The following is a 15,480-nucleotide window of genomic DNA, read 5'->3' as shown; positions in this document are numbered from 1 at the left end:
TGCAAAAATATTGAAAAGTTTTGGTACATGGTAACACAACATATTCTGTGCCATGGCTCATATTAGCACTTCTTGCTTCATCTGCCCACCACTATCCCACCAGTTAAGGCAGCAATTTTGAGAATATTGTTTTAAATGCCTTTAAAGGTAACACAGCATGTCTAAGACAATTTGAAACATTAACAACTCATTAACAACTACGTGCAAGAACAAGTGTCTCTACTGCCTGGGGAACTGTGTCTAGAACATCACCTTTATGCTTCTTTCCTCAGCACTTGGGCTGAGACATAGGCCACAGAAATGAGCAAAGCTGCTTCTTTCATGCATTTAAAAAAGATTATTGGTTGGAGATTTCCTGCATGCGTTAAGGGATTAAATACATTCTGTCCCAGCAAATGTTATGTTGCTGGAACACCTTCAAAGTGTTCAAATTTTGAACACCTTGCTCAAAATTCAAAATTCTGCATATAACTAAAGAAATTACAGAGAGATTTTTAAGTGACCTGTCATTTCAATATGAAAAAGGTATCAATACCACTTAGTAATTCTTAAACCAAGAGGAAATTCTCATTAATATTAATGTATTTTTTCTCAACTACTACCAAGGATTACACTAAAAAGAAAAATCATCTCAAGAAATAAACCACCACAACTGCAAACAAAATGCTTCCTTATTATTTCCTTTTATTCAAACAGTTATAACTCCAGAATGAGAATGTCTTGATTAAAAGTTTCAGCTGGACAGTACATTTTTTCAAGAGCAACTAATTCAATATCCAGGTAATGTGATTAATATTTAAATGTATGCTAGGCATTTTTGCAGGAGTCCTCACCACTGTTCTAGTCTGTTGTACTCTAGATGGTTGTGCTGCAGCTGATACATACCAACAGCTGGCAACAGTATCAATGGCAGAAATTAACTCATGTCAGGAGGGTAGTACTTCATTTCCATAATCTAGGAATTAGTGAAGCTGAATAAAGTTTGGAAACTGCTAAGGTTTTCCAACCCTAGAGTTCTGGTTTTAACTCTACACCGCTTTCGAGATATATTAAAAAATAAACACACACATATTTTTAAAATCCCTCCAAGGCAAGAATCACTTAGCAATCTAAACTTGCACTCTGAAGTTCATAGTTATTAGTTTGCTTTTTGAAAGGATGAAAATGCTGATAGACTCACTTCTTTATCATTAGAAATTATGTACTTCCAAAAATTAGCAGCCTATCAGCCAAATAAAGCTGGCTCTGAAAGTATATTGAGTGATTCCAATACTATGATCTGGACTTAATCAGACTACACATGAGACCTTCACAAAGTTGTGGAGTTTGATGTTTGATTGGTTTTTGTCTTTAAGGCCTACAATCCAATTTCCTAAGTTGCCTGATGAAAAGATAACTAGAGGGAGAAGTTTCACAAAACAAGGGTTTTGGTGACTTTGCCAGTGTAAGAAATTGTCTTTTCTTATCTGCAGTTACAGATTCTGCAGCACTCTGCCACCTCATCTTGTGCCAATAAAATTGTTTGTAAGGCTGAATTTAGAAACACATCAGGGTCTGAGCAAAATAAAAAGAAAAGAGCCTATTCTTTATCCACATTGGTACCCTGATTCAGTCCCTGCCAGATCTGCAGAAAACATTTGTTTCAGTACACCTGTAAAACCTGTACAGCAGAGGCAGCAACAAACAGGCAAGAACAGGAACTCTGTAAGCCAGAACTGCTCTATGACAAAACAGCTTCCCTTGCCAGGGCCAACCAGTGGGGAGCTGTTCAAGAAACAATGAGAAGGGGTTTTGATAAATTCTTCTTTAATTAGAATAAAATGAAGCGAAACAAATGATCAGTGTTTGGAGGCTTCACAAGCCTGTAAAGAATTCCTGTTAATGGTTGGTCCTTACCAGGGTTAAAATTCATCTTTAAAACATAATACTTTCACAATCAGTTCTCACAGAACTGTTTCCTTACTCAACAGAAAACCATAGACTTTACTTCCTAAACAGGGACACACATTAAGCACAGACAGATAGCAATTACTGCACCACAGCAAAGATTTTGGGCTGACATAGGACTGGAAATGGAAGAATAATACAACACATTATCAATGAAAGGATGATCAAAGGACATCCAGCTGCTAATTTCAAGCTGCTGGGCAGCCAGGGACAGAATGACACATTTTTTTTTCATCACCTGTGGAAAAGAAAAAATAATTTGTTATAGCCAAATATATATGTCCAGATTTTTCCCTGATGTCTTCACCATTCTCTATCATCAGTGATCAGACTTTTTTTGAACTGTGTCAGAAAACAATAGCAGAAGCAGTGAAGCAAGAGAGTGCACAGAAAGAGACAGCGGCTGATCCAGCCAAAAAAGCAAGCTGCATTTTTAAACAGAACTTTCTGCTGCCAATTCCTTTCCTCTGCATCAAAACATATTTCTGAGAGAGCTTTAAAGTTTTGTCAGCTAGAGCATGTTGTTATTCACAAGCAGAATTTTTCATTTTTACAAGTGGAGGGAGTTGAGCACAGATAATGAATCTACTGTATTGAATGACTCTGAGGAAGTCTAGTGCCTCTTAACGAGTCCCTGCCTCTGACTTAACACTTGCAAGGCTGAGGGCACCCGAGCTGCATTAACCGTGGTGTGTGAAGGGATAGCTCAGTCCAAAGCAAACCACTGCTGGGCTGGGCTGGTTTTTGGTTGTGCACAACAAGAAAAGTGGTAATAGCCTCCATCTGCTCACGCAAAGCAAGAAGGCAGATAAACCAAGTGAGCAGCACTGGGGACTTGCTGAGCAGCCTGAGGAGGAGTCAGAGGAGGTTAACTGAGCTTTGGAGGAGCGGGAGGGTTCAACCACAGTGGAGGAAAGGCAGCGCAGTGAATCACAGGACACAGCAAAACGAGGGAGAACACAAGATCATTCACCTTGTTTTCTCACTGAAGTGGTCATGTCAGCAGGGGGAATGGAGGAGGGTGTGCTCATCTCCTGAGAAGCATCTCGGACAAAGAAACATAATCAACTACCTCCAAAACCAGACAGGCAGATTGGGGGCAGAATGGGAAAGACCGAAGAATTAGCTAAGAACTATCCCAAGACATACTACATGGAAAGGGGTCCAACTTCTCTCATCTCTCACTGGCTCCCAGACTTGCAAAAGTCAGTGAGTTTCATCTCTTTTTCAGGGGGATAAAAAGCTGTAGACCAAGTTAAATATGAATTCATGTTGTCTTGCTCCCTTTTTAATAGGTCTCCACACATCCCCTTGATAGCAGTCCACAGCAGCTATTCCATGACACTGAAATTATGTCCATATTGGAAGAATGAATAAAGGTGGAGGGAAATTCACTGAAGCAGATTGAAGAGAGAGCCTTCAAGCACAAGCTGCTACTAATTAAAAAAAAAAAAAAAAAAAAAAAAAAAAGTTATACTAATGGCTGCATAGGGCATTTTTTGCAGTGGAACTGCACACGTCTGTCTGGAAGCAATCATACAGAGCTCAGCTAGAAGCAGAAAATGAAATGCTGCTCCCTCATGCATTGATTATAGCATTCATATCTGCAGAGACAAAATCTGACATGAAAGAGAATCCCCAGCTCTACCGTGGCTCTACAGATAGAATAACAACAGCCTTTCAGAAGGCTCAGTTTTCTTTGCAGATTTTGAAATAAACTCTCTCTGCCTTGGAACGAGCCTCTGTTGAATACATGTTCCAAATCTGTAGTTTACTGTCAGAGTTTTTAGGCCTCCTGTAAGACAATACTGAATCTCACAGCTATAGGACCACTCCTGGCATTAACAACACATTCAATAAAAAAAAACAAAAAAAAAAAACCCAAACAAACAAACTTTCGTTGGAATTTGAAAAGATTTAGCAGGGCAGAGAAAACTAAGGTTGGCATAAATGCATTACTTACACTAAAAACAAACTATAATGCTATTTTTATGCCACCAGTTATTCCTAATGTATATGTCTATTTTTCTACACTTTTTGCTGGATAACATTGCTACATATACTACACATCATAAAATTTGGATATTCTCCATAACAGCACTAAAAACACAGCTAGAGCAGCTCACAAATCAACCAGGAAATAAGCTGTGAAACCTACTAAATTCTTGGAAGTCAAACCATCAATATTTTTCCCTGTAAATAACAAGTTTAAATTAAACCCAAAACTAGGAAGTGAAATATTAGAGCCCCAATTTACTGTTTGTAAATTTACTGAAGTAAATTTACAAACATTAAATTCCATTATTTACTTCAGTATTTTCCCCTCCTCTCTCTCATAAAACCAAAAGTAGGTCTCATTATGCCTCAGTCACCAGACATGGGCAATGCCCTCCTACAGGAACAGCTTTTTACACCACCTAATCTGGAGGACTGCTGGGAAGGAAAGGACATGCCAGCATCTGGACAATCAGCCTGGAATCTCAAAATTATTTCAAATAATCTCAAATTATGTTTGTATGACTCCTAATAAGTTTTGTACTTGGCCATAGCCCAGAGCCAATTTTTCTGACAAGAAGTCGTTTGATTGCTACATATTACTCAAACTAGATGATCTAATGATAACCTCTGGCCTTACAAAGCCAGTCTTTGAAAGATATTTGACTATTTTTATTGATATGTTGGTAGAGTGTTGAAACAGGAAGCTTTAACTTAAAAATTAATTTTCCAGTTGTAAAAGTGGTAAAGAATCTTATCTTCCTTTTTTCAGAGTCCCTGCATTTATGCAGAGGCAGAATATTAAAAGGGAAACTTTTGATAGGAAAAGGGAAAAGCAGCTGCAGATTTTATGGAAAAGCAGCTTTTTCAAGTAATATCTTGGACAAATGAAAATATTTTTCCTTCATAATTAAAGACACAGGAAAATACAAATGCTGGAGTGCAAAGGACAGATTTAAACTACTAGCAGTCAAATGCCTAGTTACAATTGCTCAAATAATCCCTCAAGGAGGTGATAAAAGAAGCTTTTGTATTAAAATTAAACAGACAATATAGCTGCAAATATTCACAAATTTTATTTTATTACATAGGTTAAGGCATATTAACTGTTGAGAAATATATTTTGGTTTTAATTGCCAGAAGCGGATGTGTGTTATTACATAATGCAAGGGGCACTAAAATCAAGATGCATGACCTTTTGCTGAATTTTTCACTTCCTCCAAAATTCAACTTAACAAGAATTTAGCAATTAAAGGCCAGTACTTTGTAGATTTTAGCTAACAGTCAAATAAAAGTGGGCTTTTTTCCTCTGGACACAAGCTAGAAAGTGATTCCTCAAAACAGCTTTTCAGTTTTCCCTTCAAAATTTACAAACATTAACATTTTTGTGAATGCAGTCTGTTATTTAGAGTAGCATAAATTTACACAGTTCTACTCACATGCTGTGCTGTTTGCTAAAATTTATATTAGACCTAAAAATTAAATTCTCTGTGCATCCTTTCCCATGCATTCACAATATACCCAAGCAGCACTTAGCAGCTTGGCCATGGCAGTGATTAAACACCTGAGATGGCACTGCAACTATAAATAGCCAGCTGTGCTTGCTGTGGAATTGGCCTCCTCCATCTCCTTGGTTAATTACAGTTAATTACATTTGGGGGCATAGTCCTGGGTACCTTGGCAGCACCTATCTCCTAGCCAAGCATGGACATCAGGAATAGTTATCAACTACAGCACTGCATTAATCCTTTTTGATTCATAAGCACTGTGTGTTCCCTCACAGATTCACATTAAAAAGACATACGTACAAAATTACCCTCAAAACAGATCTATTATTTAATAGCACAACACCACCCTTTTATATTATTTGGCTGAAATCTGTGGCTACAACACCCAGGCATCAAACTCTCTCTAAGACTCTGAGTACATACCAAAAAACGATCCCTGCTACACATCAGATGAGTGAGTAAGTGATAAACATTTGTCCTCATAAGGTTTTGCCTGTATCACTACAAGCTTTCATTGTCACAGCCTCCCAAAGGTCTCTTTTCCAGAGACTAAATCCATCTGGTCCACTGTTTGGAGACTGCTATGAAACAGAGGGAGCAGCTGTCCAAACAGCCCATCCCAGAGTCTGAGGGTTCTTGCAACAAAAATAAGACAGAGATGCCTGCCCCCAGCCTACAGTTGAGGGGAGCTGTGAGAGATTTATACCAGTTTTTATGCTATCATAACAAGCTAGATTCCTAAACCTGACAATTTCTTGTTCAAATGTTCATTTGGGAAAAACCCAAACAATGATGTGTGCACAAAATAATCACTAAGTGACAACTGACACTTCAGGACACTGCCCTGTGCTGGGACTGCAATCTCATGTAGTTACTCACTCTGGGCTTTAAACTAGGGATTAATAGACATTCCATCTTTACAGTCAGCATTTAACATAGGCAGGCTCGGCACTATGCCTTGGCACTGGCCCTAGCAGGAGCAGATAAAGACCTTCCATGAGCCCTCTCAATTTCTTAGAGATGACATTTCCCCTGGAGAGCATCCCTCAATCCTCTCTAACATGAGCCACATTCCAGCTGCATGCACCAGTCCAAACCTGAGATGCATTCCTAGCAGTGATTGCTCATCCAAACTGAGTACACTATGCTGCAGCTCAGTAGGCCACTGCAATTTCTCAGCTCCTTAAAAATTTGAATTCTCACTCACTCCAGATGATGGTTATAGGCCTTACTCTAATAATGGCAGAAATATTAACAATCAGTTTCAAAGAGACAGGTAAGTTTCATTTTATTTCTCAACATTTTACAGCTTAGATCATGAATTTTCAGCAGCAGGACTGCACTGTGTGTTAATTCTTCAACTGCACAGACGTGACAGGCACTCTTGACTTTTCTAGCATTGCCACATACTTTTAAAATTATGTTTCTATAGTAAGAAAAAAGAAAATTATGAAATTACTTTGAAAGATTATAAACTCACATCATAAGAGAATCAGAATCATTAATAGCTCTTAAATAAAACCAGAGAAATACAGATAACAGGGATAGAAACACTGTCTTCCTACACAGCTTATTCCAACTCTGCAGGAAGAATCAACATGTTATTGTATAAACTAAGATTAACAGCAGTTTTAGCTAAGAGCTCACTAGATCTGTTCAGATGTCAGATTAAACAGAGCTTTCAGGCAAAGATTTAGCTCCTTCTTTACTACAACATCGAAATAAAACTTTTAACATTACTATAAAAGTGGTTTTGCTTATTTGTTTCCCTGTGTCAGTATAACATTAAATTCATGGGCCAAATTCTTGTAAACCAGAAGGAGAAGCATGACAGGAAACTATCAAGTGCTAACATGTAACACAAAATGTTGCCACAGAAACCTTTAATCTTTTTAAATGTACTTTGCCTCTATGCTCCAACCCACATAAGCAGGTAGATTCCAATTCATTTTCATCCAACAAAGATACTTTTGACTTCCTATATTCTACCAAAATGCCTCCATACTGAAAAAAACCCTGATACTAAAATAGGTTTTCAACATTTACAAGTACTTATATAAACTGGTCAATCTTGTTTATTTCTTGCTTTTTTTTCTGGATTGTAGAATATTGAAAAGACACTGACATCAGCTGTGTACATCTATGCCCAAATCCAGTTTATGTGCATTTATTAAGTCCTGAAACATGAACATCCAAAAGGAGCATATTGATGGCTGCATAACTGCAGTAGCTAGAATAGTGTGGTCATGGCTTCCTTTTTTTTTTTCTTTTTCTTTTTTTTTTGTGGAAGGGATTTTTGGCTGGTTGGTGTGTTTCCAAGGAGTTGTTTTTGTGCATCTTTCACTATGCACATCTTTATCCTAACATTTTTTCCATAAATGCTGAGCAGCCATATTTTTAGTAGCACATAAAGTTATTATTGCTTTATTTCAATTAAAGTGTGCATATGTTTGCTTTGGCAAATTGAAGTTGATAAAAACGCATCCTATCTTTTGAAATTAAGCAGCAGAACATCAATGAAAAATCCATCAACTCTTAACTAGTGAGTACTCCCAGTTCTGCCAGAAACAGATATTAAGCACAATAAAAGTGCTGCAACTTACTATATCCACAGTAGAATTTTCTCTATAAACATTATTTCCAACATGCAGAGCTATGACCCAATTAATTGCACATAATTAAACAGAATTACAAATATGGTGCAGCTGCTGACTACAAATACTAAGAGCCCTCAGGGGATGAAAAAGTTTAAAAAGACCCTTAATTTGTTCAGACAACGCAAACTTTATGCCAATGAAAATACCATTAGAAGTAGCTGTTCTAATCTATAGGTTGGACAGTGATAATGCACACTGAAGGATTTCCTCCAGAAATCCCCACTTGTAGGATGGGATTGCACGCAGGGGTGTGTGACATTCACATTCTCTGGACAGAGAGACAAAATTCTGTCTCTCAGAAGAAGCACAGAGAGAAGAAGAGAAAACTTTATCTCTGCTCCTTTGTTTTCCCATGTGGAATGTGGTGTGGAGATTGTTCACCTGCAGTGATTGCTGGGTTGGATTCTGGTGAAGGGTGTTTGGGTTCAGTGACCAATGGGATCCAGCTGTGGCTCGGGCTCTCGGCAGAGAGTCACTGGTTTGTTAGTTAGGTAAGTATAAAGTATGTAGAATAGGATAGTATCTCTTTAAATAATATATTCATGTAATATGGTATAGTTTTAATAAAGCTATCCTTCAGCCTTCTGATCTGGAGCCAGACATCATAATTTCTTCCCACATCCAGGGATCACTACATTTTTTACTACAGGGGTGCTCCCATTACTGCAGCACTTCCACACAGCCAAGGCCTCCCCTGCTTCTCACACCAGTGCCCCACCCGTGAGGAGCTGGGCTTGCACAGCAAACCAGGAGGGGACACAGCTGGGACAGGTGACCCAATGGAATATTCCACACCACACAGCGTCATACCAGCATGGAAAGCTGGGAAAGAAGGAACGGGGATGTTCAGAGTGATGGGTGTTTGTCTTCCCAAGTCACAGTTGGGAGCAGTGGAGCCCGGCTTCCCTGGGGATGTGGAATGCATTCCTGATTTTGCTTTGCTTGTGGACACAGCTTTTGTTTTACCTACTAAACTGTTTTTATCTACACCTGCAACTTGTCTTGCCTTTCCAATTCTGTCCCACATCCCACAGGGGTTTAGGGTGGGCTGGGGATGGTGCAGGCGTGAGGGGCTCTGTGGGGCTCAGTTGCCAGCTGGGGTGGAACCACAGCAGCCCTTAAACATTTTGCTATAACCCATCAGTCAGGCAGACTGTGACAGGCAGAAAGCAGTTTAACTTCTCTCTGGCAGACAGGAGTCTGAATTCCTACAAACTGTTCTTACAAACAGCACTCACAGATGTCTCAGCTGGCAACACAACAGACAAGATACCTTGGAAAGGACCACCTACAGAATTATCCTGGAATTTTGACTAGGCCTGCATGCAGAAGCCGTTTTTACAATCAGTTCAATGAGCATCAGTGAAAAACATAAGGCTTTAAAAAAGGCAATAAAGACAAATATCATTTAATGTCTGCCAGTATGAACCTAACACAAACATTAAGACTTCAGCTGAGCTAACTAGAAAATTTCCTGTGTATTTAAGAATATTTAACTCTCCTGCAGATCAGGAAAGAAAGCTCACATAGTGTATTTCTCAGTAGTGCACTTGTGCCATAAAAAGGAAATCACACATGGTAGTAACTTTAATCAGGCATTCAATTTCCTGAAGTCTTCAGAAAATAAACAACCATTTTTGCTTAGAAATTAAGCACTAGAAAATAGAAACCTGACACCACAGTGACTATTTATGCAGATATAAGCAGGAACAGTCCAGAAAATGAATAGTTTAATATAGACACAAGAGGAAAAATGATAATTTATTCCCACTTGCCCAACAGGGGAAAAAAAAAAAAAAAAAAGTGACAAGCACTGGCAAAGCTGAATTACAATTTAGACTAATGTTGCAGGTAGGCATAAAAGTTAACAGTTTCATTAATATAATTTTGTACACTAATGACTGGAATCTGGAATAAAAGAAAAATAATGCAAGTGAGAATACTTTTCCTGAGACAGGAAAGCAAAATAACTTCTGCCTCTGATTGGTTTTGCTTCTTGGAAAAAAAAAATCAGAAGTTCTTGTATTAATCAGTGTTATTTGTTTTAAGTTAAGAAAGTTTAAGGAACTGATCAGAGTTCTTTAAGAAAATACTGTATTGCCCCCAAATAGACACACTGGAACAGATGGACAAAACAATTAAATAGAGGGGGAAAAAGCAAGCAACAAAAAAGGCCTAAAGGAAAATTTGAGGTGAAAGAGAGATACATGCAGGCAGTCATCCTATTTCCTCATGTGTCTTGTGATTCTCTGAATGAAATGAGATTTAAAAAAATTGCCTATCAATTCCAAGCACAAATATTTTTCAAAGTTTTTCAGCTTCAGAAACACAAATCTTAATACAAGGCAGGTACAGACAGTGAAAACACTACTTTGGTTTAAGAAAAGTAATCAGTGTAATTTGGCAGAAGTCATTATTAATCTCTCAAGTGAGAATTGATCATGGATATAATTTACAGATTTGGCTAGCATATAGTCTAGGTACAATCACTCTTAAATGCCTTAATTTCCATAGGTGCATGTATCTTTTATGTACTGGAAAAGCACAGATAATTCCTGGTAAATAAGTACAATTAACAGTCTGACAGTTTAAAGTATTTTAAATAATATATACCAAAAAAAAATTAAAAAGGCAACACAAAATCATCCAAGACATTTACTTTCTGCTTTACTTGCATTAAGTGGTCAAGTGGAAACTTCATAGGAGCCAAATTCACTTCACCGTATCAATGATTCTTTTGCAATTTACTCTTCAAAATCATTGTAAGTATAAAACAAAGTGGAGATCAAATGCTTCTGATCAGAGGCCTTCTTTAAGCTTCATTGTGAATCATTAGAAAAATGCTTTCTCATGACCTTGAATTTCCCCACTTCCCACAAGTTAAAGAAATATTTTAATAAAGTAGAAAATACCTTTTCCCCCATCATTTTTAAATGCAGCTATGCTTATACTTCTATAATCAATATTCCATATACTGGGGTGGGGTGGAGGATTCCCCCAAAAAGGAAAACAACGACCTCTGGAAAAACGTTGGAATCATTAGTATACCAAATATGACACATAGAAATGGTAGCAAATGTTAAAGCTCAGAGTCTGGGAGACTCAGCTGAGCTGATGACCCTTCTTCTGTCTCAATGCATTTTATATATAAATGCAAATAACATCTGAAAACTCGAGGTACATTTAAAATTTTAGAAATTAGCAAGGTGCAGAATGCAAAGGAAGACACATCAACATACGCCATAGGCCAACAGAAATCTGATACCCACTTTTAAAGAGTTATAAACCTGAAATAAAAAATAGGAGAAGTTATTTTTTTCTAAATCATCCACTAGCAATAAGATTGATTTACACAGCCACATTATTTCTCTCAGCTTAGATAGCATTCAGGTGAAAGCAGTAAAGGCTGTCTAGGAGTCAATGGCTTTAATGCTTTAATTCTGGCTGGAAATTCCAGCCTTATGGTCCCAACATCTGCATGAGGCATTTTGAGGGGGGAAAGAAGTGTTTTGGCAATAGGCTATTTTAATTTGTTTTTCAAAACAATAACCCAATTCTTAATGTCAGCTAGATAAAGAGAAGGCTAAAAAAAACCCCAAACAAACAAAAATCCCGCATTTGATTTTAAAAGATACTAAGTTACAACCACTCATACTAACAAAGTCTGCTTTGCAAGAACAGAAAGGAACAAATGCACCAAAACTCTTACAATATGAAAGAACAAGTTTGAAAGGAGTCACCAGGTAAAACAAAGAAAATAAGAAAATTCAGACAAGAGTGTATTGAGAAAAAGCATCTGTTTTTCCAAGAATAAACACAAGCAAGTTCTCAGGAGGACGCCCCTTGTGCCCCTCACAGGGAGCTCCCACACCCTCAGTTTCACACGCCGACGAAATACTCATGAGACACTATCCATTCCTTTTGTCTTTCTTGCATGAAGGAAGAATTGCAAAAATTCCCACTTGCCTATTCTTATTTTGAAAGAGAGAAAACTAAACGCACGCTATTTCAAGTGTTACGTACGAAATTCGGGAATTCGGCTTTCTTTTTGTAAGTGCGTCACAGGTGAGGACAGCGCTGGGATCCTCTCACCTGCGGCGTGCCCGTGACAGCGTGAACCCCTCCGGCGCACCACACGCCAAAACTTGCAAAAAAAAATCTCCAACACAACTAGAAATGGGAATTTACGCCCTACTTACCCCCAGGAGCGACGCTGGCGGCCACCTGAGGCTCCGCGGGGTGCGCAGGTGACCCCGCCCGGGCCGGCGGGGGCAGGAGGAGGATGAGAGGAGCCCGCGGGGCTGCCGGGTCCCGACACGGGCAGAGCGCCGGGAGGGTGCCGGTGAGCACCTCCACACCTTCCCGCTGCCAAAGAGCCAGCCTAAAGCCCTGCGGGGCCGGATGAGTCCCTCCCGCCGGGTGCGCCATCCCTCAGAGGTGTGCGCCATCCCTCGCAGGTGTGTGCCATCCCTCGCAGGTGTGTGCCATCCCTCAGAGGTGTGTGCCATCCCTCACAGGTGTGTGCCATCCCTCACAGGTGTGTGCCATCCCCCGCAGGTGTGTGCCATCCCTCGCAGGTGTGTGCCATCCCTCAGAGGTGTGTGCCATCCCTCACAGGTGTGCGCCATCCCTCGCAGGTGTGTGCCATCCCCCGCAGGTGTGTGCCATCCCCCGCAGGTGTGTGCCATCCCTCGCAGGAGAGTGCCATCCCCCGCAGGTGTGTGCCATCCCTCGCAGGTGTGTGCGGCACTGCAGCGGGCACCGATGAGCTGAGCCGCCCCAGCTGTGCCTGCACCGCCCGGGGACACCCCCGGGGCGCCCGGCCTTCCCCAAGCCTGCCAACAAACCAGCTACAACACAGCTCTGCATCTTTTAAAGAACGTCTTAGGTAAAGCTCTCACGATGACAATTGGAAAAGTTCCTGTTAAACACTTTCCTAGAGCCCTCATGGGAAGGAGAATGCACGTGTGGAAAGCCTTACCCAGCTTCAACAGCTCTGGAACCGGACCACAAAAACAAATTTTGTTTGGTTCTCAGAGGTAGAAGAAAGCTGCGAAGATAATTTGAGATAGTGCCATACTAGGAAGCCTCATAATGACTTTAATCATCTCTGACAGATACTGGAAATTTTAATTATTATTTAGTAAGATCATAAAATAGTTATTACTATGCTGTGGCAACAATTTGAAAAAGTATAACTGCTATTCTCTGAGCAGTTGGAAGTTTTGCTTTTTTTTCCAATGTCTTCATTACATTTCAGTGGATCTCCTCAGCATGATTTTTTGGCACAAAGACAGCATGGATAATGATGAATTGCTATCATAACACACCTGAAATCCACAAAAAGCATCTGTTGTGGAAGTGCTCCTAATTTAACAGGACACATATTTATTCAGGAAAGATTGGTTGTAGTTAGTTTCCAAAATTCCTAATTATGCAATGAAACCTTTTTTGAACCCACTGGAGTTTTGTCTTTGCCTTCCATGGAAAATGGATTTCACTGATAGTATTGGAAAGAACTGTGAACTCTGAGCAGTGACACTGTGGCTGGGTGCCTGGAAAAGCACCTACAACCTTCAGAGCTGCTGTTTCATTTGGGCAGGAGACCGGCAATTTAAAAGAATCCATTTGGTAACAAGAAGTAACAAAACACTACCTGCCTCTTAATTACAGAGATGTTCAGTTTTGAGGAGTTTTCTTTAATTACGGGACTAATTTTGCCCAACCAGGGAATGTACCCAAAATGTTACATGAACTTTCAGCGCCGAGGCTTGGGCTGTTTCTGTGTAGCTTTGCTGTTACGAGGCAAGAGGGGACTGTCACTCTCATCCCCAGAATGTTTGTCAGCTTTTCATTGCCTTCAAAGGAACTTCTTTCCAGAAGTTTACTGAGCCAGCAGTAGTTGAGCTGGAGGCACTCGAATTGTCCAATTTCCCATTAGGAGCAGGGAGCTCCACAGGTAAGCCTAACTGTTGAAACACCCAATATTTGCCCAGCACTAAGTACTAAACACAGGCATCATGTGCTGTGTCAATTTCACCTGCACTGCACAGTCTTTTAAAATTTTCCTGTGTCCCCATCCTCACCTCATGTCTTCCTCTTCTATGTGAACAACATAAATGTTTCCCTTTTCAGTGTGTTTTAATAGCTTGCTAAAAACTTTCTATAAAAAGAAATAATTGATGTTCCATTCTTAAAATAAATTGTGATGGATGGAAATGAGATGAGCAATTATATCTGACTTTAACAAATAAATCTGCATGATATTCACTTGGAGCTTATATAATTTTTACAATGTTACATCAAATTATTCAGCAAAATTTCAGACTTAAATGAGTGATAATGGAAATATAGCTATGAAACTCTTAGACCTAGCACTTAGGGAATGGATTACACTGCAACTTAAATTCTTATTCCTTTTTAAACTGTAATACATCAAAGAAATAGAAGTATCAGTGGTTTGGGTTTTTTTTTTTCTTTTACCATCCCTTAAATAATATAATGTAGCATCTGTGAAAATCCTGGTTTAATAGTCCCCTCAGAGTGATGCTCCTAAGAAATGGCAAAACTATCACAAGAAGAAAGCAGCAAAGTCACACCTCCAAAACAATATGCTTTAATAGAGGCTTTAGGTGAATCTGCCATTTCCTGAGTGGAGCAGATAAAAGGAAGAGCTAACGAAGCTGAGAGAAACTTGGAATTTTTATTCTGTGGACAATTCCAAGTTAGGACAAAGAAAAAAAATATTCCAAAGATAGAAAAATAATAGATGGTAACTAATAGAAGTGGGGATTTTTTTCCCCAAAAGGCAAAAACTTTTAATACTGATACACCCAACTTTTTCTCTTAAAGGGTTGGTATCTTTGAAATTATTTTTAAAGAAAACAAAATCACATAAGCACATTCAAAGCACTCTGAGTAGCAAAAGAAGGAACCTCCAGATTAATTAAATTCAGTCCTGGAGCCCAAAACCACACACTTCGAGATAACACTAAAACACCATATCTTTTTTATCTTGCCAACTGGGAAAATCTGTTTTATTTCACAAAATATAGATGAGAATTTTAAAGTCTTTATTTAAGAATAAAACTGTGTAAAGATCTGATTTATCAGTAGGTCTTATAAACAAAAGGACAAACAATAGCAGATGGTATACAGTACTTCAGAGAAAAAACAAAGAGGCTGCTAAGCCTCTAAAACTGGGGCAGAAATTTATTTCAGATACTTCTATGGAAGCATTTTAATGCTTTTATAACTTCTGTGGGCTTTGTTCCATATATTCCTTGTGCAACTCTCCTCTTCAAAATGTACTTCAAAGTCAGCTGGTGTCAGTACACTGAGATGCTTTTTTTTTTTTAATATGTCTTTTTTTC

General features: G+C 39.1%; 1 protein-coding gene and 1 long non-coding RNA gene across 2 annotated transcripts in view; one reads left to right on the top strand and one right to left on the bottom strand.

Moving 5' to 3' along the window:
- Positions 1-12,368, bottom strand: part of LOC128811683 (uncharacterized) — a 186,346-nt gene extending 173,978 nt beyond the window's left edge. The window contains exon 1 of the long non-coding RNA XR_008438427.1: positions 12,307-12,368. This is a non-coding gene — a long non-coding RNA (uncharacterized LOC128811683). The remainder of the gene's footprint in view (positions 1-12,306) is intronic.
- A 140-nt stretch (positions 12,369-12,508) lies between these two features.
- On the top strand, positions 12,509-12,880 carry LOC128811477 (putative small proline-rich protein 5). Its single transcript, XM_053985135.1, has one exon. The coding sequence runs from the start codon at positions 12,509-12,511 to the stop codon at positions 12,878-12,880; it is 372 nt and encodes a 123-aa protein (XP_053841110.1).
- Positions 12,881-15,480: the final 2,600 nt, after the last annotated feature.

The sequence above is a fragment of the Vidua macroura genome, chromosome 9, assembly GCF_024509145.1.
Source record: "Vidua macroura isolate BioBank_ID:100142 chromosome 9, ASM2450914v1, whole genome shotgun sequence".
NCBI classification, from domain to species: Eukaryota; Metazoa; Chordata; class Aves; order Passeriformes; family Viduidae; genus Vidua; species Vidua macroura.
Note: the sequence above shows the minus strand (reverse complement) of the source record. Positions and strands in the feature narration are given on the sequence as shown.